Source organism: Panthera pardus, unplaced genomic scaffold, assembly GCF_024362965.1.
Source record: "Panthera pardus isolate Hobbes unplaced genomic scaffold, ASM2436296v1 HiC_scaffold_20, whole genome shotgun sequence".
NCBI lineage: Eukaryota > Metazoa > Chordata > Mammalia > Carnivora > Felidae > Panthera > Panthera pardus.
In genome coordinates, this window is record NW_026526766.1 from 81,914,331 (window position 1) to 81,936,546 (window position 22,216).

The window sequence follows — 22,216 nt, forward strand, 5'->3', positions numbered from 1 at the left end:
TCTAAATCCAAATTTGGATCATTAAATATATATTTCCTCTAAGCCACTAGGAAGTGAGTTTTTAAACGATATTTGCTGCAATATTTATAATGCCTACAACATACAAATATTTCCTGAGGAATCATTCTTTGTCTAATCCAATGCAATCAGATGCACCGTTCTCTTGTAAGAACTCTCGCAGATGTAGGAGAGTCCACCCAGTGCTTTTTCCTAGAATAATCATAACAGTCACAGAGGCAGTATGTTTGTATAGGCCAAATGATACATTATAAATATTTTTAAATGCAACACAAGATCACTGATACTTTTTGGATTCCTTAGTTATTATAAGATTCTATTAAGGCACTGTACAATATATTCTGACAGACTGCCATTAACTAAAACCAAAAGCATGATGCCCAACAGAAAACAAATCTATGAAAGAATGAACTGTGGCTCTATCAGCTGCAACACTCGAAAGGCTAAAGTGCTACACACTTATTTTCTGACCAGGTGAGCTCTACAGCAGATATTTGCATTGTTTCACATTAACCTCTGCCAACAAAGCCACAACACAGGCTCTCATTCATTGCCCCATTTTACTCACAGAATGGGAAGCCTCAAAAAAAAAAAAACAAAAACAAAAACAAAAAACCTATTAATGTAATTTATAAACACAGATATATTATGAATATGCAGCCATATACTATGGGTGTTCACTTCACCAATGATCTAGTTCCTGATTTGCTTAATTCTTTTTAATAACATGAAACATACAATGAACTCATTTTAATGTTTTTAAGTCAAAATGCTTAACTGTAGTCAATACAAGCATCTGTGTAAAGCTCATGTACCAGATAAAACAAACTACTGTAAATGAATGATTAGACTCTCTTAAAAGTTAGACATGACAAAGGTTGACTGACTGCTAAATCATGTAATCTCAAGAAAAGGCATGAACAGTACTTTTATTTTTTTAAGACTTCAATCTTCAAATTAAAAGTGATGCAAGCTAAGTTTTATTCAATCATCTTTGTAGGAGTGTTTGGAAGGTGCGGGGCGGGGGGGGGGGGGGGAGGGCTGCAGCGGGCAATGTAAGACAGGAGTGAGTCAGAGGAAGTTTGCATAGGAAAACACAAGGCAAACAAAAGCTCTTTTTGACCTTTCTGGAACTTTCATCCAGTGGTTGCAGCTTATAAGTAACATCTTATGCTCACTGCAACACATATATTTTAAAAGGGGAACAATGGCAAAAATATTTAGATAAATTCATCCCCAAGGTCAGATTATAATCACAAACTCTTATAAAAAAATAACAGACATCATCTTGCTACAGACAGTCAACATTTGGAGGCAGTAGATTCTGCTAAAAAGAGATGAAAGGCACAGGCAGTGAACAGAAGGCTTGCACTGGACTCCCTTCACATCACCACCAGAATGACCATGTTTCTTCATGCTCTCATAGTCAAAAAGTCCGAAGATCCAGAATGTTTCAATATTCATGAGGTAGGAAACAGGAGAGGAGATGTAATAACTCATCTCATTTTGTCTTCTTCAAAGCTTATTTTAAAACAGTATAAATTCATATGGCACTGTAGTGCTACTTATAAGCCCCGCTTGCCTATTTGCTTTCTAGAAAGATAATATAGTTTTATATTTTTTTATTCATTAAGAAAAATAACTATCACAGACTTGCTGCGGGAAAAACAATGCTACTTCTCGTAGCAGAACCTGAAGCTTAACATTTCTGTATGAACTTTAACACTGGTGTTTCAATTTTGTGAAGAAAAACTTTTCTGATAAAAAGACATTTGGAGTCTTTAAATTACAAACAATGGTATGGTGAGCCATTTCATTTTCCTACAGTGACCAGTAGAACAGATGAGAAACAGCAGATGGGATGGGCTTGGCGAGTGACAAAAATGCCGAAAGCAAAGGCAAACAGCTTTTCCAGCAAACTGGCAGAGGGCATGAAGGTACATAAAACATTCTGAACAATGGAAGCACTGGAAGACAAGTCTACTATGCCTAACTTTGCTTATTTGGTTAGAGGTTAGATCAGTGACCAGAAACACACCACACTGCAGGAAATGTTGGTCAGTTTCTCTCAATCCCTTTCCATGCAAGCAAACCCTCTGTCTCTTAACAAAACACTAGCCTGTTTTGGGGTGGGGTGGGGAAAAGCCAGAACAGGACTGTGTTAAATGAAAGTTACAGGTGTGGAACCTGGGCTCTTCTAAGGTAAAATAATTGTGCTGGATTATCATAAAGGCCTCCTTGACAATCTGGATGTAGCTGGGCTACTGAGTTCACGCCGACAGAATTTTCTAGTTAGCCTGAAGATATCCTGGCAGCCCCCTCTCTCAATTCTTGAGGCTTTGTGAGAGCAGATATTAGGCACCAAACCATTGTCCGTGCAAAACATCTGGCCACAATAATGCAGACAGTCAAATGAGGCACTAAGGTAGAACAGAGAGAGCACTGTTCTCCTAATTTATGGCAGAAGTATCACTCGGTAACTTTTCTTCAATGCCTCAGTAGGCAGCCGGCCACTAGAAAGATAATGGCTAAAGATCTGCCCTGGACAGTGTGGGGTCTAGCAGCTGTGGAAGGCAGGAAAATAAAGCCTACTGCATCATTATAATCCCAGTTGTGATCTCTGGACTGTGAGAATCTACTGCTTTCCACTTAGCAGGGCTCATGCTAGTGAGATGTGTCAGAAGTTATGTGAAAGGGACTCTTGGGCAACTTCTCTGTGAACCCCTAAATATTGAGGACAGCGGTTCACCTTAGCCTTAGCCACAAGAGTCGCTGTAGGCTCCCTATCCACCTGGTTTCACACTGCATTGTAAATATAATAAATAGCTGACTGACTACCCTCACAGCAAATATACTTCTTAAAATCACAAGCACTAAAAGAAGCTGAGGCTGTATAAGGCTGAGCATAACTAAATCAGCTAAGAGGCTCCTACACTCATTCTGAAGAGTAATGTGAGCAGAGGGTACACTGGACTCCAAGTGGGAGGAGCTGGGAGAAATGGGAGACGTTCTTCATTTATCAAACACGGCAATTATTTACCTCATAGGGCTGCTGTGAAGGTTAAATTATACATGAGAAAGGCTTCTAACGCAGGAAGTTATAAAATACTTTAACACAGCTAAATCTTCAATATATACTGCTTGAATATCAAGATGCCCATTGTTAATGCTTCTTACACACCAGACAGTCCTATTTAATCCGGCAATGTGCTCACTATAAAAATTCATTTAACAGATTTGGGTGGCCACCTACTATGTATTAGGTACCACTGCAGGCACTAGGGATAAAGGACACGGGTAAGGAAAAACATACCTACCCTTGACGAGTCATAACCTTTATAACAAATCAGCTCATGATTAGCACTGATTAGCACTGCAGCAAATACAGAATACCGATTCTAATACTACACTTCAGTGGATGGTTAAGAGTTTACCTGTGTTTGGGTTCAGTTCCTCAGAGCTATCAAGTACATGCCATTCTCACTGTGAACTCGAGGCAGTTTGAGTGAGTGAGTTTGCACTGGGAATCTTTTTAGGAAGCTAAGTGTAACTACCACTATTTATTGAGCAAATACTTTGTGCTGGGTATTGTATAGCTCACATTACATAAATTCTCTCATTTGACCTCAAACTACTTTCTCAAGTATTTATTAGCCGCAATTTAAAATGAAGAAACCTGTCCGAGATCACACAGCAAGAATACCTAATGGAGTTAATGGGCGCCTGGGTGGCTCAGTCTGTTAAGTGTCTGACTCTTGATTTTGGCTCAGGGCATGATCTCACAGTTTGTGGGTTCAAGCCCTATGTCAGGCTTTGCACTGACAGCACACGGAGCCTGCTTGGGATTCTCTGTCTGCTTCTCCCCAATTGCACGTGTGCTTTCTCTCTCTCTCTCAAAATAAATAAGTAAACTTAATAAAAATATATTTTCTTAATTTTTTTCATGTTTGTTTATTTTTGAGAGACAGAGCATGAGTGGGGGAGGGGCACAGAGAGAAAGAGGCACAGAATCTGAAGCAGGCTCCAGCCTCCGAGCTGTCAGTACAGAGCCCATCATGGGGCTTGAACCCACAACCCATGACATCATGACCTGAGCCAAAGTCTGACACCCAACCGACTTGAGCCACCCAGGCGCCCTTACACTTAATTAAAAAAAAAAAAAAAAGTACCTAATGGAGTTAAGAATTGAACACCTGACTGCCAGGCACAAAGGTCTGTGCTTTTTCTCCAATGCCTTCTTTAGCAGGAAGAACATGGTAATGGGGAATGGTTATTCTACAGGGCCTTCAAGTAAAGGGTCAGAGTATGGCAAGAAGACTGACAGCACAGGAGGAATCTTACCTGTGAAACAGTAAACAATACCAAAAAGATTCACTCCGCAGTCTGGCCACTGAAAACGTAAACAGTGATCTGAGTGAATAGTTAGACCCACTTCTGCAGAGACAACCCTGAGGAGCTAGGTGTGATGTTTTCACCTGCCCCAGTCCTCTGCTTCTCCCTGCTTGCAACCATGCTTTTTTCCTTTAAGATTTTACCCAAATATGTAGCAAGTGAAGAGAGGGAAGAGAATGATGTGAGTGTATATGTATTGTGAATAGTTGGTTTGTTTTGTGGGGAGGGGAGATGTTGAGATTCTATAGGAAAATGTCTCCTCAAATAAAGTTACATCACATATTGTTTTAAACTTTGAGAAAAAAACTGAGTGGACATTTTGAAAAGGCGTGTATCTCTCAGTCTTAGAAATTTCTGGAACCCAAATGAATCCTGTACCTTTACCCCATGCAGCTGAAAAGAACTGCATCAAGGCAGGAGGAGTTGTCTGGTGTGAGGAAACAAGTCCTATAGAATCGTACAGCCCAGGTCTCAAATGCTCAGTTCATGCTGGACCCTCAAAGTTGCTCAGGAATACACGAAACTGCAGCGCAGATCAAAATGAATCTTGAAAAAGCCCAGGTTAGACAAAATGTGCAAATTATAAGAGATAACAGTGAGTCAACATAGCTGGGAGGTTAAGGACAATATTTGCAAAGCAAATCTTTCTTCCATTCAAAACGAGAGGAAGTAATGTGTTTTACACATTACATCCAGGCAGATTCTTTCACCTTATCTGATCCCACACAATAACGTTAACATCAACTGATGAGATTCAGCTCATAAGGGTCTTGGGATCCCTTAGTAACCCGAACACCCTGAACAGAGACTATGACTCTCCCACTTTACTACAAACTCCATTCTACAATAACTAGTCTTCTAGTAAGGGTTGTGTACACTAAGAATTTGTTTCCAGCTTCTCTGTGTACAGAAATTAAAGTTATAAAGGTAACAGACTAAGCTTAAGGGTATCACAGAAAACTATGACATAATCTCACTTAAGTACACAAAACCATGAGGAAAAAAAGAAAGCCTTATGTTCTCTTAACATTTTCAACGAACTAACAAAAGAGATACCTACAGCTACAAGCAGATGTATAATTAATCTAGTCTTTGGCGATTTCAGTCTTTTTCTCACCTCTCTATACTATCTCTATTGTTAATAATACCTATAATTATAACTATTCTTAGAAGTGGTTGGCTTTACACTAGAGGGTCAAGCAGAACACAGCTTACCAGAAATAACAGAATTATCTTGACACTTCAGAAATCATTTTATAGTTCTACAGTTAATGGTGAACTGTAAAGCTGTTAAAGAAATTAAGCTGCTTAAGATTGGTTCTTCAGAGGTATTACAGATACTATATACAGCAAAAAAAAAAAAAAAAAGAAAGAAAGAAAGAAAGAAAGAAAGAAAGAAAGAAAGAAAGAAAGAAAGAAAGAACTGGCATAAACCCAATTACAGATTGGATGCACTTTAATTTCGAAATATGACTCATTATGTGTCTAGTTTATATTTGTGGGGTATGGTACAGCTGATTTTAGTTACCCCAAAAAACTTTTTTAAAAAAGAGTCTATCACTTTTACTTTAAGAGATCCTATGAGTCATGTCTGCCTAAACTCTAAATTCTAACATCACTAATCTTTTACTACACCTTTATTACCATCAACTTGACATAAATAAGGAAACTGACCAATATTTCTTACTGCACTGGTATTTCAGGGAGGGGACCTGCTGAATGTCTAGTGATGAAGAAACAGCAACAGCGAGTCCCCACTGGCCCAGAAAGGCCACACTGCCTCTAAACTGTCATGACAGAGAGGGGCCAGTTGGTCAAAGGTCTGACATAGGACAAATATCACATGGCAAGTGTTCCTAGGGATAGGACTCAGAGGCAGAAACAAGCTAACTTGACAGGATAAAAACATCAGAAAAAGAAGCCCATTATTCCTTCTCAAAACTGAATAGACTTCTCACTCTACTTTTATGAGGACGACACTGCCATCCATACAAGAATGCTTTTTAACTTCAGAAGAAAATTAATTTAAGGCATAATTCCCACATATGTCATATATAGAATGCTAACAGGATGACAAACTTCCTAGAAAAAAATGTACTAAAGATTAATTTTTAGAAAACAATGTCCCAATTTATATCTCTTACATTATAAAACATATTTACACATGGACAATTAGGTAAAGCATAAATCTTACAGGATTATAATAGTTACTGGAAGTCAAAAGCAATGTGCAAATGAGTCATTTGAAACAAGTGAGTAAATTCGAAAGCAATATTTTTCTGGACATTTAATCTTAAAATCAAACTACAAATCCTAATAGCCAAACCACATAGAATAGATTGGCTGATACCAATCACAATGCAATAGTAGACAAAGTGAAACAAAATACTAAAGTAGTATAAAAACAAAAGCAGAGTTAAGACCAACATGATAATCAACAGATTTTTTTGAATTAACGTATATCTCAAATGTATACATTTTTGCAAAATATGGCGATTATGCAGAAATAAAGCTTTTTAAAATACTAGGAGAGGTATAAAACAAATGAAGATAGTTACTTCTATGTCCATAAAGCACACTTAACATAGCATTCAAGAGAGGTCTTACATGAACAAAACAAATATATATACATGTGTACCTCCATCCTTCTTCTCCAATTCGTCCCTAATTAGCGGGGAAGTAAGTATCACCTTCAAAGTTAGCGTGGGCTCTTTTGTATTCCGAATTATAATAGAAGCCTCATCTACACATTGTTCCACTTCATATTTCTCTTCTGTGAGTTTCTGAAAGTCACCAAGATTTCAAAAACACCCAATTAGATTAAGATCTCAAAAAATGAATGACTCTTAGTTTTCAAATGTTATTAACTATCAGTATTACTGTGCTGGAGTAAAGTCTTTAATAGCTCTTTAGTTTAGGAAGAACATTTCTCTCTCCTCCCAACTTACCAACAAATCTTCTTTCTCCACCCCTCAAAAAGCAATCACAATGTCAACCATCTTTGCAATTATTAAACAATCTTTAAAACCATTCTTTCTAATATTTGAAAGTAAAATACCAACAGCATCATTATGTGATAACAGGTATACTGTTATTCTTGAAATTCTTACAGAGAACAACTGTACAATAATAAATTGCTGAGAATCCTCTCTAAGCCACATCCCTTTTTGACAGGACCATCTCAAAAGAACTCCTACTTGCTAAGGACATACAAATATAAAATTAATTGACTTTTATATAAGATTACATAGATTTTTAAAGAGAACTAAGTAAGAAAGAATGAAAAAGGATCTCTACATTGGCACTTACCAGGGAAAAAATCAGTATAAACAAGTAACTTCTTTTCCCAAAGAACAGGTAGGTCTCAGAGATCACTCCAGTGAGACCTATCATTATGGGACACGTTACCTGACATCCATAGGAAAACACACTGCTTCATCTAACATATAATTACATACATGTAATTCAAGGGCCTCCCGCAAAATAACATTTAGAATCACATATTAAATTACACTTAACATTATACATTAAACATATAGTTTAATAATTTATACAAGGTCTTTCTTGGTGGTGAAATTTATATCTATTACCTGACATAAATAGCTGAACGGAAACACTACTAGGTTTCTCCTCATTAGTGTGCACTAAAAGAACTCAAACCCATTTTCATAAAAATAGCATTCTGCCATTAAACATTTATATCAAAAAAGATAGCAAATAGAAAATTCACTATCCTAATTTTGAATAGAGGAAACCAAGGAAGGGAAAGACCACACAGTAACTGGAAAAACCAGAACTAGATTATAGAGAAAAAGCAGAAAACTGCTCACATTGCCACTATAATAATAATGATGTGGAGCAGAGAATTAGTCAAACTAACTTTCACCTATGCATGCAGATCACCACGGTATAAGTTTTGGGTTCAAGGAAGTTCTAAAATCGACCTAGAAAAGAGTATATAGGAAAGAGGTATGGTACAACTTTAATTAATTAAGGTAGTTAGATTACTGAAAGTTTTCCTATGGTAAGTGCTAAGGAAAAAGATTTTTTAATTCATAAGAAAATAAGATAATTATATCAGAAACTGATTTTCCAAACAAACACCAAGAAAACAATAGGGAGGTAGAGAGTAAAGGCAGAAATCACACTTAAAATGATTTTCTGAAATATTAACCATAATAGTAATAATATGTGTGTGTTTGTGTGTATGTATATTGGCAAATATGTGTACATGTATACAGTTTAATCTGAGATGGGGGTACAATTAATTATGTCCCCATTTCACTTGGATACCTTTACCCAAATACCTATAGTAATGGATCTAACCATCACACAAAGCAGTTGGTTTCAAGGGCTGGATAATACTATTGGCTATGTTAAAGTGAAATACCTCTCTCATGATGTCTACCACTGGTCTTAAGAGTTCAGGCCTCTTTTACCTTCTCTAAGAAGCCCTTCAAAGATCAAAAGGTATCTGTCTTTTTTCTTTTTTGTCTTCTCTAGCCTAAAAAGCCCCGGTCTCTTCAAATTTAAAATGGTTTACAGAGACTGCACTCTCTCCTGGGTCATTCCCTTGAACACTTACTTGAGAGCTCAACAAAAACATGTTAAAACTGTGGTGCCCAAAAATAAAGACCCTCGCCGAGGAGAGAAAAAATGCAGAGTTTACACAATTGTGATCTGCACAGAGAAAGCTCTATTACTGCAGACTAAAATTTGACCCAATCTCTCATATCAATACTGGAGACATGTGATAGATTTTCAGAATAAGAACTTTGGTTTGTTATAGTCCTGGTTCCTAACCCCTTTTCCACCCTGGCACAGCTGAGGAATAGGACCACTCTCGCAAGAAACAGGACTCACTGCAGGAGCAGAAGTGGAGGTGGGATGGTTGAAAGCCTCCATGTCCCACCCTGGGACTACTATTTTTACCCTAGATTTGATTTAAGAGTAACAGTGTTCACCATAATAAAAGCAGGAATACAGATTAAATTTTAAAACATAAAATACAGAAATGAGGAATTTTATTAACATGCTAGTAATAAAAAGTATAATTAGCCAGAAATTCGTTATTGAGCTGTTTCTTCAAAGCCCTACTGTATTCCACATTGCTCACCACTCTCCCTTCCCAAATGATAACAAACGGACTCAAAATAATTTTTTATAATAAATTTAACCCTCTGAAAGACCAAGAACATTTCTTCATGAGAAATGAAAATGGAAAAGCCAAATATATGCTCAGTAACCTAGAAAATCTTAAGATCTAAGGCAAAATGAAACAATAGTGCTCCAAAAATTAATATAGGTAAATGTGTCGATAAGTAACACAAATTTGAGTGCCAAGAACAGTAGATAAAAAAGTCAGGAAGGTGGTTTTGAAGATCAACTGGTAAATATGAAAGAAAATTATCCAGTAACAAAGCAAGTAAAAACAAATTTAGAATTCATATTACTTGGGGGAAAAAAAAGAGCCTGCTTACAAAAGAAACCGACTAAAGAAAAGAGAGCATTCAACTCAAAGGACTTTGGGGGACCTTGTGGGCTGTTATCTATTTATGTGACATGAATATAAGGACTACCAATATGAAATCATCAAAAAGCTACAATCTAATTATACCACTGACGACACATCTATAACTGAAAGGTGATCACGGTTTCTCAAACAGTGATGCAGCTGGCCTTGGAGCAGACTGGCAGAGCAGGTCCTAGGGTGGCCACAGCCCCAGACCAACCTGTTGTCTTCAGCCCTGAGGAGCCTTCTGACTTCACAACAGCATTCGCCAAAAAGGCATGCCAACATCAAAATTTTCTAAAAGCATCCAACTGGAAAAAGGTTTGGAACAAGGAATTAACAGGGACTTTTCCATTAACAGAATGAATGAATGGGTGACTATTAAATTAACTGAGTTTTCAATTTGAAAAGTTATCACCTACAAAAGTCTCTAGTTGTCTAGGCTCTTTTTGATCTTTTCTGCATTATACCACCCCTTCCAAGAGGTTTACAATGCTGAGAGACCTAGTCTGAAAAACATGAAGCCTCTGAGCAAGGCACACCTGAAAATTGAAGGGCCATCTTAATCCGATAAATATATCCTGAGTGCTAACCAGCAGAAGTTTGTTTTAAATGTGATGGATGAGTCACTGACCCAGAGTAGCAGCATTCCTTTCGTCTGTACCCTACCCTTTACTATTACCAATTTCTTATCATTGATTTCATCAAGGTCACTGTTTTCACCTTTTTACAAATTCTCCTAGAGGTGCAATTAAACTGTACTCACCTGAATCTGAATAGGAAGATTATCTTTGACTGTATTTAACAGGGTCTCTGTGGGTTTGTCTTTGCACATTAAAACCAGCTCCAAGTCCATATCATCTTTAATCAGCAAGCCTTTTGCAACCAGGCCAATCCTCATTACACCACACAATGTCCGACCACCTTGATCCCTAAAAATAAAAGTCTAAATGATTACTTTTACAACCTATTTCTCAAACTATCACTTAATCATCACTTGGCTTCCTGGATATTCATATGATCAAAAATTAAGTCTCGGAATTAAGACTAATAAAGTATCTATCTTCCCTAAGGAATCAATAGGGAGCATATTTCATACTACAGATCTTTTAATTCTTTATTATATCTATAGTGCTTATTAGCAAAGTCCCTAAATAACATTTTTTAAATTATTTTTAAACTTCCTCCTTTTATCTTTTTATTAGTAATTAAAGAATTTGTGAAAACCTGAACACCAAAGTATAATGAAAAAGAGCATCAGGGTGGAAATTTAAAAGACCTGAACTCTACTCTTAGAGCAGAGTAGAGCCTGCTGGCTCAGTATCCATAACTGCAAAACAGCTATCAGCTACATGAGCCGTCTAGCTGTATCATTCTAGGAATCCACAAAAGATTATGGGGAAAGCAGAATAATGCAATGAAACTAAAAAGCTGAGGAATGAAGGAAGAAACCGAAGATATTCTGCCAGTATATGCATTCCAAATCCGGCTGTGGCTAAAAGAACAAACATTCAAAGAACATAGTCATGAACTGGTGCATCAAAATAATATGAACATCTATCCTTAATTTTAATACTAAAAATCTCTTACTGGTTCATTTCCCATATCGCAAAAATGTAACTAATGTTAGCAGTCATTCAACAAGTAAGCCTTTGAGAACAGAAAACATACTAAAGGAAATCCAATCTCCCCTGCTTCTGAGGCTTACACTCTAGTTAAGTACAAAAAGTAACCTGCTTAAAAGGGACAAACTGTGTGTCACAAACTCTGATTTAAACTTCACAACAAATTTGCATCTAAAAGACAAGGAATGTGGGGCGCCTGGGTGGCGCAGTCGGTTAAGCGTCCGACTTCAGCCAGGTCACGATCTCGCGGTCTGTGAGTTCGAGCCCCGCGTCGGGCTCTGGGCTGATGGCTCGGAGCCTGGAGCCTGTTTCCGATTCTGTGTCTCCCTCTCTCTCTGCCCCTCCCCCGTTCATGCTCTGTCTCTCTCTGTCCCAAAAATAAATAAAAAAAAAAAGTTGAAAAAAAAAATAAAAAAATAAATAAAATAAAAGACAAGGAATGTGAATCTCAGAAAAGCTGACTAACTGTTCAAGTTCAGAGAGATGGTAAAACACAAAGCCTGGGTTCAAACTTAGGTTGGTGTAATCACAACACTCGGATTCTTTACATTGTTACAGTTGCTTCCCAAGTTCAGAGAAAGAAGAGGTCAAAATTAGAGAGGTCAAGCAAGGCAATCTGAAAGTCTGACTTCAGCAGTCTTGATACGGTTAAAGAGAGAAAAGGTCATTCTGGCTAGGGCAGAGAATCAGCAGAGTGGAGAGTGGAGAGTGGAGAGTGGAGAGTGGAGAGTGGAGAGTGGAGAGTGGAGAGTGGAGAGTGGAGAGTGGAGAGTGGAGAAGGGAGAAGGGAGAAGGGAGAAGGGAGAAGGGAGAAGGGAGAATGGAGAAGGAGAAAGGAGAAGGGAGAAGGGAGAGAAACAAATTGTGGCAGTAGAAACAAGACAGGAATTAATCCATCCTGGTTAAGTGGCTGGCACACCTTAGAGATTCAATAAACATTAAATCAATAAAAAAACTATAAGGGTAGTACGAATACAGAAAGAAAAAGGGTTTTAAAGCAAGTGATCCAAATAGGAAATTATCTGATATTAAGAAGAGAGCCTTTCATTCTTTCTTCTTCTGTATCCCTGTCCTCTCATCTTCTCATTCTCCCCAAACTAGTAATAGTGATGAATTCTCCCTCCACAATCACCCTCAAACAAATGCCTTCAAACTAGCTTCTTTCCAGGCTCGAAGTGCCTCTCACCTAGACTACCTCAATAACCACCTCTTCATTGGCCTTAACGACTAACTTCTGCCACCTCCAATCTACTATATACAGTACACCACTACCAGAATAATCTTCCAACAGCACTGCATGGATGGCACTTTGCCTATTTCTTTCCAGGTGTCCCACTGAACACTTAAGTAAACATTTAGCATCCTGGGAGGCAACTGAGAAGACAACATGACTTCCTGGTCCAGATTCTGGCTCTGCCACTCACCATGGTGACACTAGGTAAATTACAAATTACCTGACTCTTCTGAACTTACTTTCTCATTTGTAAAACAGAAAAAAAAATACCTTCCTTACAGAGTGGTACTAAGAATATCATGTAATTTAATGTAAGTAATGAACTTAGCCCAGATCCCGGCATATATTAATAGCTCAATAAACAACAGCTATCATTCCCTAAATGGTCCCGATGCTTTCTCACACCTAGATCTTTGCTGAGATTTTTTTTCCCCCACTTTTCAGCTGCTTACAGAAAGCCTAGCCATCCTCTGAGCCTACTACAGATGCTACTTCCTTCATCAAGTTTTTTCTGGTCCCCAGAACCAGCATACAATCTCTCCCTGATCTACATAGTCACAGAAATTTGAGACAAAGATGCTAAGAAAACTGGACCTGTGGTCCAACAGATGAATAGGAATCCTGACTCCACCACACACACTCATTCACTGACCTAAAGCAAGTTAAAGTTTGTTAATGATTCTGAGCTACTCTTTTCATATGCAAATTTGAAGCAACTGAAAATTCTATAGTAAAATGGGGGCAGAAGAGGGAAACGCTAATCACAGAGACTAACAGATTTGTCATAACATAATGTGAAAAACAGTCTGGTACAGTAACTGGCACTCAATAAATGCGAGCCATTATTAACTAACCACTATTACTTGCTACTTAAACTCTATATCATAATTAGGATACGCTTGGTCTTAGGCAGAAGACAACAAGACTGAGCAGAGAAATGAACTCCAACTTTAGTACTGAATTTAAATATAGGAGATATTGTAAAGCAAACACAGGGTATTACTTAACATTAAGAACAGAGCCCTCATATTCCTAATAACATAAATAGTGGGACCTTTCTTTGACTTTTGAGTAGTCTGTAAAATGAGCACACGGCGGGGCACCTGGGTGGCTCAGTCAGTTAAGCGTCTGACTTAAGCACAGGTCATGATCTCATGAACTGTGAGTTTGAGCCCCGAGTCGGGCTCTGTGCTGACAGCTCAGGGCCTGGATCCTGCTTCGGATTCTGTGTCTCGTTCTCTCTCTGCCCCTCCCCTGCTTGCACTCTTTCTCTCAAAAATAAATAAACATTAAAAAAAAGTTTAAAAAAAAGAAAGAGTACACAGGTACAAGCTGCTTAACAGTGCCTGGCAATAGAAGGTGCTTAATAAATAGAAGCTAGCCCTCACCCACTTTGGTGCCCTCTGTAGTAATTAGCATACATCAGCAGCTCAATTCGTGTTTATGATCAGAAAACAGCTCTGTTCCTGGAAGATGTGCCTGCCTCTGTTTTATACAAAATAAGGATCCAAACATTCTGCGCTCCCTGAGCTCTACCACACGGGAGGAACTGCAAAAAGTGCTCAGCCTGGGATTGTTCACAAAAGGGAAAGACTTTACAAAGACAGTCAAGAGTACCCACACACAGAGCTATATTTACAAGTCCAAATGAAAATGTGGAGCACATGATCTTTTAAAAACTTTTAAAAACACAGTGACCTGATCCAGTTAAGCAAAAGTCTGCTGGAACACTTTTCAAAAGTCTGTCCAGCCTTAAAAATAAACAACGGAAGAAGTATTAAGAAGGCCTGAATTCCAACAATAAATGAAACTCCACTTAAAAATGGGTAAGCATCTGGGGCACCTGGGTGGCTCAGTCAGTTAAGTGTCCGACTTCAGCTCAGGTCATGATCTCATGGTTTGTGGGTTTGAGCTCGGCATCAGGCTCTGACAGTTCAGAACCTGCTTCAGATTCTCTGTCTCACTCTCTCTCTGCCCCTCCCCTGCACGCACTCTCTCTCTCTCAAAAATAAATAAACTTTTTTAAAAAAATGATGAATCGTCTGACTCTTGATCTCAGGGTTCCTGGGATAGAACCCCCCCATTGGGCTCTGCACGACAGCCCAGAGACTGCTTGCGATTCTCTCACTGCAAAATGGTATGGGGCACCTGGGTGGCTCCATCGGTTGAGCATCCGACTCCAGCTGAGGTCATGATCTCACAGTCTGTGAGTTCGAGCCCCGCGTCGGGCTCTGTGCTGATAGCTCAGAGCCTGGAGCCTGCTTCAGATTCTGTGTCTCCCTCTCTCTCTGCCCCTCCCCCACTCATGCTCTGTTTCCTTCAAAAATAAACATTAAAATTTTTTTAAATAGATAAATAAAAATAAAAATGGAAAAAAATGGCAAATTTTGTTATACACATTTCATCAAAATTTTAAAAAAGTTTTTGAAAGGGCATAAACACATTCCAAAGTACAATTTAAATATGGAGTGCATGACTATTCAATTTGCACAGAGACTGGGGCTAGATTACTGGATTCTACTACTAATTAACATAAGCCTCAAAATTTGGAAGTATCTACTTTAAAACCATAATATACAAGAAAAAAATTACTGCCAAGAACCTTCAAACTGACAAGGGTAGGACTATACACAATGTAGACATTACCTGCAAAGAGTTAACAAGGTTAAAGAATTATGTAGTTCAACTGAAAACTGAAACTGATTACCTTGCATCTGAAGATGAAACGGTTACACTGTCAGTGAAGAAAATCAATTTATCAATACTTCCCCACTATTCTTTATCTATTTATCACTTTTGTTTCTTTGTTTATTTCAGAGAGAGCGCGTGCACACAGAGGGAGAGGGAGAAAGAGAATCTTAAGCAGGCTCTCTGCTCAGCGTGGAGCCTGACGCAGGGCTCAATCCCACAACCTTGGGATCATGGTCTGATCCAGAATCAAGAGTCAGACGCTCAACCGACTGAGCCACCCAGGCATTCATCCTCTTATTTATCTAACACTTAGAAATGAAAGCTGAAGAAAAAATTCTATAACCTCCATGTTCAATTTATAAGTTGCAGCCAAAGCAATGCTCTTAATCCTATAAATACAGTAAGTCAAACGAGCTTCTCCTTTAAAGTAAATCATACTCATTCCAACCATAATGACACTGCTCAAGACAAGAAGCTTACTATTACCGCACACAGAGTTCCATGATGTGACTGCAGTTACCCTGCGGCTTCATCTAACTCATCTCTTACTATTGTTACAACACTGAGAATACTCTGCTATAAAGCTGAAGGCTCTGGCTCCCATTAGTCCTTCATTCATTCCTCAAATACCCAATGAGCATTTACTAAGTGCAAGACACTGTGCTGAACACTAGGAATCAACAAGGTAGATATGGTCAAAAATACATTTAGAAACACATTTTCCTGCATTCTCTCTTTTCCACCAGGATTTTTAAGTACCTTTAAAAAAAAATGACATTTTATGATTTCCCCAGAGACCCAAAACACAACTATTTATTTCTGAATTTAGGAGGCTAAGCCAACACATGAAAAAGGTGACATTTCATAATCTCCAGAAATGACAGTTTTAAAGGGCTTGGTGCACTCTCAAAAGGCATCCTGAACAAGTCCATCTTCTTTTTCTGGTCTAATTATTATTCTTTTCTTGCTTTCGTTTCAAATGTAACTCAGAAAAATTCCACAAACATTTACTTCCTTGTCTACGGTCATATAAATGAGAAAACCTAAAGAACCTAACATAGCCCAGCGGAAGAGAACCCTGAGCTTTTCTGAGCGCTGCAGTAAAGCACCACAAAGGTCAGGCCACACTCACTTGGAATAGGTGTCTACGGCCTCATCCTTCTTCACTTCTGTCTCACCCTCTGCTTTTGTGCCTTTATTTGTTTCATCAAGCCAATCTGAGACATGTTTAAGAGCACATTCAACAGTAGACACCATATTCTGAACAGCTTCAAGTTCCTCTGGAGATGGATAGATTGTTGAATGTTTCACCATTACATGGCGATCATCATTGGCAAAAGATCTAATAGATCTCTGTCAGAAGAAGAAAGAAAACAATTACTTCAATACAAGGAATATTACCTGAAAAGTAGGATATGCAAATATTGAATATTTAAGTCAAATCATAGCATTAATTATCAAACTACTGTGAAACAATTAATGTTGAGACAATAAAAAAATTGCACAGGAATATGAAGAAAGACCTCATTCTACTAAACCACATCAGAAAATTAGAGATCCCAGGGCACCTGGGTGGCTCATTCGGTTAAGCATCCGACCTTAGCTCAGGTCATGATCTCACAGTTAGTGAGTTCAAGCCCCGAATTGGGCTCTCTGCTGTCAGGGCGAAGCCCACTTTGGGTTTTATGTCTCCCTCTCTCTCTGTCCATCCCCTACACCCTCTCTCACTCATGCCCTCAAAAATAAACATTAAAAAAAGAAAGAAAATTAGAGATCTTTCCTTCATGTTTTGGTTAAGATTCATCCAGGTTACTCTTGGTATAATGCACATTACCGTTTACCTCAAATCTAGTGTTTTGAATACCACTTCAAAAAAGGTCATCTGTATCACACATCATCTACGAGAAACAGATACTTCTTAGCTTTGAGAAAGTATCTAGAAATGCATGATGGTGACTCATGATAACCAGTCATTCCTTTCCAAATTGCTGAGGACTTTGGCACCTTAAAAAATTGAGATTTCATAATACAGTAATAATATAAAATACAAAGCTATGTGTCAACACTATAGAAAAACTATGGATCACATTAGAAATCTATTTACTATTTGGCATTGAAACCTCTGGTGCAAGGCCTTGATTGTTAAAATAGATTTGTAGGAGACATTCCAAACTCCAGAATGGGGAAAATATATACTGCAAAAGAATCAACTTCCCAAAGTAATTTACAAATGTATTACATTCTCAATCAAAATCCCCTCAAGATAGATTTACTTAATACTCAACAAAAATCATTTTAAAGCTCCTTTGGGGGGAAAAAAAAATCAATGAAACCATCAAGAAATATTGTACAAAGATGGATGAGTGGTATAATTACATGAAAACAAAATATCAAAAATTTAAAAAGCAATAATTGAAGTGACACGCTGGCCCAGAAATCAGTGGAGCAGATTAGAGCCTAGAAATAGAATGAATTTCATGAAAATTTAATAGACTATATCCTCCACACTCATGACTCACACTTCCAAAAACTTTTGAATATTTCCAAATTTACAAATACCATGAAGACACTTGTAACAGTACACTGCAAAATGAACAGGGATAAGATAGTTCAGTTTCCATAAAGCCCAAAGTATTCCATTGAAAGGGTGGCTATAGTGTCTTTATATGAACTTTTATGTGCTAGATGATAAATATTTTGTTGGGTTTTTTTAAATTTTTTTTTAACATTTATTCATTTTTGAGAGTTAGAGAGAGAGACAGAGCATGAGAGAGAGGGGCAGAGAGAGAGGGAGACACAGAATCCCAAGCAGTCTCCAGGCTCTGAGCCATCAGCACAGCGCCCGACACGGGGCTCGAACTCACAGGTTGCAAAATCATGACATGAGCTGAAGTCGGACGCTTAACCGACTGAGCTACCCAGGCTCCCCGATAAATATTTTGTTTTAAAGGCTACCACAAAATAAAAAATTCTCAATTCTTTATCAATCCTGTCTCTTTTGTTTTGTTTTTGAGTATTAATGTTTAAAAATCATACTAATTTGGACACTAGTAAATACTATAGTATTACTGTCCCCTATAAAATGAAGCAAACTATAAAAGGTAAATAATCCTTTGAAACCCTCAAATATAATAAAAGGATGAAAATCAATCACAAAGCTTTTTTTCTAGATAAAAACCATTTCTGTCCAGATTTTCTCCTTGCTCAAAGTTCACAACCAGTTTTCTAATTGGAGCCTTTTCCCACAAAGAAATAAACTTTTTCATCATTTCTTGAGATTTACTCTCATATCCCTAAATAAGTAACAAGAAAACAAAACAGACCTGTAACAAGTTGGAGACGCTAAGTTGTTCTAGGGATAAATTATTAAATTACTTGATTTGCTCTTTAGACAAGAAGAAATTTACTAATTTTTTAGTTATGGATGGCCGCAGGCCATGGGAGGTAGGTGTTAACTTGGGATCTTCTCTGTTATTTAGTTATAGGGTGAGTTACTAAATTACTTTGTTAGCTAAATTACTCAGCCCTCCATACTGGCCTCACCTTAACAAAATTACATATCGCTACATACCACAAACCTTTGGTGTTTCTCTCACAAATAACATAGACTGGCAATGTTAAATCCAAGAATCTTAAATCCATGAGTCTACTGGATGTGACAGGACAAGCAGCGTGAAACAATGATGAATGGAAGAATAAGAGGTAGGACAAAAAAAAAGGGGGGGGGGCATCTTATTTACCCTAACAAGGTCCAAATGGATTTGTTTAAAGATTTATACATTTAAATTGGAAAAGAACTATGCAGAAACAGAAAGTTACCATTCAAATCTAAGATCTAAGAAGTAAAGCAATAGCATTGGAAAACACCTACCAACCAATTAAATTACTACACCAGAAAATCTAAATTTAAAATGAATAAACTAGGAAAGGAATTTGTTTTATCAACTATGACAAGTAATATTAAAAAACATTTAAATTGTAAAAATATCAAGACTATAATAAATAAATGAGCTAAAGAGGCAAATATTTCATATTCGAGAAAACACCAAGTCCCAGTGTCCTTTCTTACATCTCAACTAAAACTAAATGACAGAGAAAATCCCAAGTTAACTAACATTTGCCCCACCATCCAGAACTAAAATATTTGGAGAATTTCTTCTCTAAAGAGGAAATCAACTAAGTTATAATCCCTAGAACAAATTTTTTAAAAATCAACTAACACTTAAAGAAATACCATCAGGCTTGCTAAACAACATATTTCAAACATACTGATGATTAATATTTTTGTGCTTTTTCTCCCACTTATAACATCTTTTTTAAGCCTTTTCTCACTTATACTTAGGGAAAAAATTCACACAACATCCTCCAGAACCAAAATACTAGAGGAAAAAATTCAACACATTTTACCAGTTAATACACTAGGCACCAAAGGCTATGATCTCATTTAACATCTCATTTGAGTATGAACTTCCCACAAAAAGCAAGGTTTCTTGAGAGAAGATTCAGTGCCCCCAATACACTCAACACTTGATCCTGTTACTTTGAAAGCATGTGGGAAAAGGTGACTTTTTGAGTTCAGTACTCAAACTTCATAAACTCCTACACCATTCACATCACTCATTAAAGGACTGGTTCAAGATTTTTAATTTCCACTGGAAAAAACTAAACTTCAGAGAAACGACTAGTGAAAAATTACATAATTTCAAGTTCAAGGTCACCTAAGCCATCCTCCTATCAGTTTGCTAACACCAGTTTTATTAGAAAATATTATTTATGAGTATTTAATAATTTATGGCCTGAAGGCTCATGGGGCTCCATCTTGTGGTTTAAAGGGCTCATAATAAATCTGAACTCACTGGCTTTGCTTAAATAGTGGAGGGCCATCTTTATCTGATGCACGAGAGCCAAAGTTTAACACCATTGTTTTTTACTTGCCCTCGTCATTAACATTTCCGATTTGAAACTAATTGGAATTTATTAGAACTAAATTAAGGAAACATGAATAATACCTACCATGGTTTCCTATAGTGTTTTAGCTTCTTTTTCCAATCCTTTCCCCACTTTCTTGTCGTCTTCACTAGACACTGTTTTGTGTGACAGTACCTCCTCATAAGCCTGAGTCCCCTGACAGCTCAGAGACAATATGGCAAAGGTGTTTGAAGACTTATTCTCTGGAATACACCTGCAAGACAAAAAGAAAAACAACTTTTCAAAAATGCTTATTTACAAGCAGTTTCATATCTGAATGTGGAGCTTCTAAACATGCGTATTGACTAAAAAGAAATAATCTTTATAGAGGAAAATGACCTCATTTCAAACAAAAGCTAAACGTATCTTTTGAAGGCCTGGGGCCGAGAGCCTAAGTGCTATGGCCAAAAAAGTAACCCCCCTGGTAGCCACAGTGCGGCAGCTGGCTGACTCATACTCAGTGAGATAAATACATTAACAGACACAGATTCAGTAAAGAAGTGTTACCTGAAGGGTGGCTCAGTCGGTTGAGTGTCCGACTCAGCTCAGGTCATGATCTCAGGGTTCATGAAATTGAGCCCCGGGTTGGGCTCTGTGCTGACAGCACAGAACCTGCTTGGGATTTTCTCTCTCTCCCACTCTCTCTGCCTGGCCCAGGCTCGCTCTCTTTCTCTCTAAGTAAGTAAACTTAAAAAAAAAATTTTTAATAATAATAAAATTAAAAATTTTTTTAGAATAAAAAATAAAGAAGTACTACCTGAAAAAGTACTACCACTACTGGTGGCAACAATGTTGCAATTAATCATAAGACTTTCAATTAGAGATTGGCGTTAGCCACAGGGCGCCTGGGTGGCTCAGTCAGTTGAGCGTCAGTTGACTTCAGCTCAGGTCATGTGATCTTGTTCTAGTTCATGGGTTCGAGCCTTGTGTCTGGGCTCTGAGCTGACAGCTCAGAGTCTGGAGCCTGATTTGGAGTCTGTATTTCCTTCTCACTCTGCCCTACCCCCACTCATGCTCTGTCCCTGTCTCTTAAAAAAAATAAAATTTTTTAAAAAATTAAAAAAAAAAAAAGAAATTAGCATTAGCCAGACCTATTCAAAAAGTAGATAATCCACCTGAAAATATAATAACACCATTAATTGAAATCATGAAGCTTTTCCATTTGATGTTGCCATCAGACAGTACATGTTGGCACAATGTTTCTTCTTTAATCATTTTTAGGCCTAAAATTCAGAATGCTTTTTTGGCTCTGTTCCCCTAACTCCTGAGAGACCCTGCTCCCAGATTTTAGCCTATATGTGCTATTATGCCAAATTCCTCAATATTCACTAGATCCTGACTTCATTACCCATGGATGACTGTAGTCAAAATCCCACCGTATATTTCTGCCCAGAGACTTAATTACTATTACCCTTTTATTCCATCTTTATGAGATTTTATTCCAGATAAGGTAAAAGTAAACTCTTCTGAGCACTGATGAAATCCTTATAAATTATAAGCCAAGATGTTTAAAAAAAACAAAACAAAACAGAGAGTAACTATCAAAACAGAACACATGATTACCTACGTGGATATCAGGGATATCAGAAGTTATTTACACACCACAAAATAAACACAAAAAATAGCTTCCTCTTCATCTCAATATCTTTCCTTTAAATTTCCTTTAAATAAGGAACTTCCCCCACCCCATATTTTTGCCTGTAACAGTTTCCGAATACTATCAGTTGTTCCCTTAAAGAAAAACAAATCCTTTTTGAATTTTTGGGACTAGGAAAG

General features: G+C 37.6%; 1 protein-coding gene across 11 annotated transcripts in view; it reads right to left on the minus strand.

Moving 5' to 3' along the window:
- The window catches only part of STRBP (spermatid perinuclear RNA binding protein), a 151,506-nt gene that overhangs the window by 52,314 nt on the left and 76,976 nt on the right, over window positions 1-22,216 (minus strand). For all 11 annotated transcript variants that reach the window (XR_008424342.1, XR_008424339.1, XR_008424341.1 and 8 more), the window contains exons 2-5: window positions 20,486-20,654; window positions 16,605-16,825; window positions 10,689-10,854; window positions 7,049-7,193 (exon numbers count right to left, since the gene is read on the minus strand). Coding sequence is in view for 7 of the 11 variants with exons in the window: in XM_019421200.2 (XP_019276745.1) it covers window positions 7,049-7,193; window positions 10,689-10,854; window positions 16,605-16,825; window positions 20,486-20,488 (535 nt within the window). In the remaining 4 variants the exon portion in view is untranslated. The remainder of the gene's footprint in view (window positions 1-7,048; window positions 7,194-10,688; window positions 10,855-16,604; window positions 16,826-20,485; window positions 20,655-22,216) is intronic.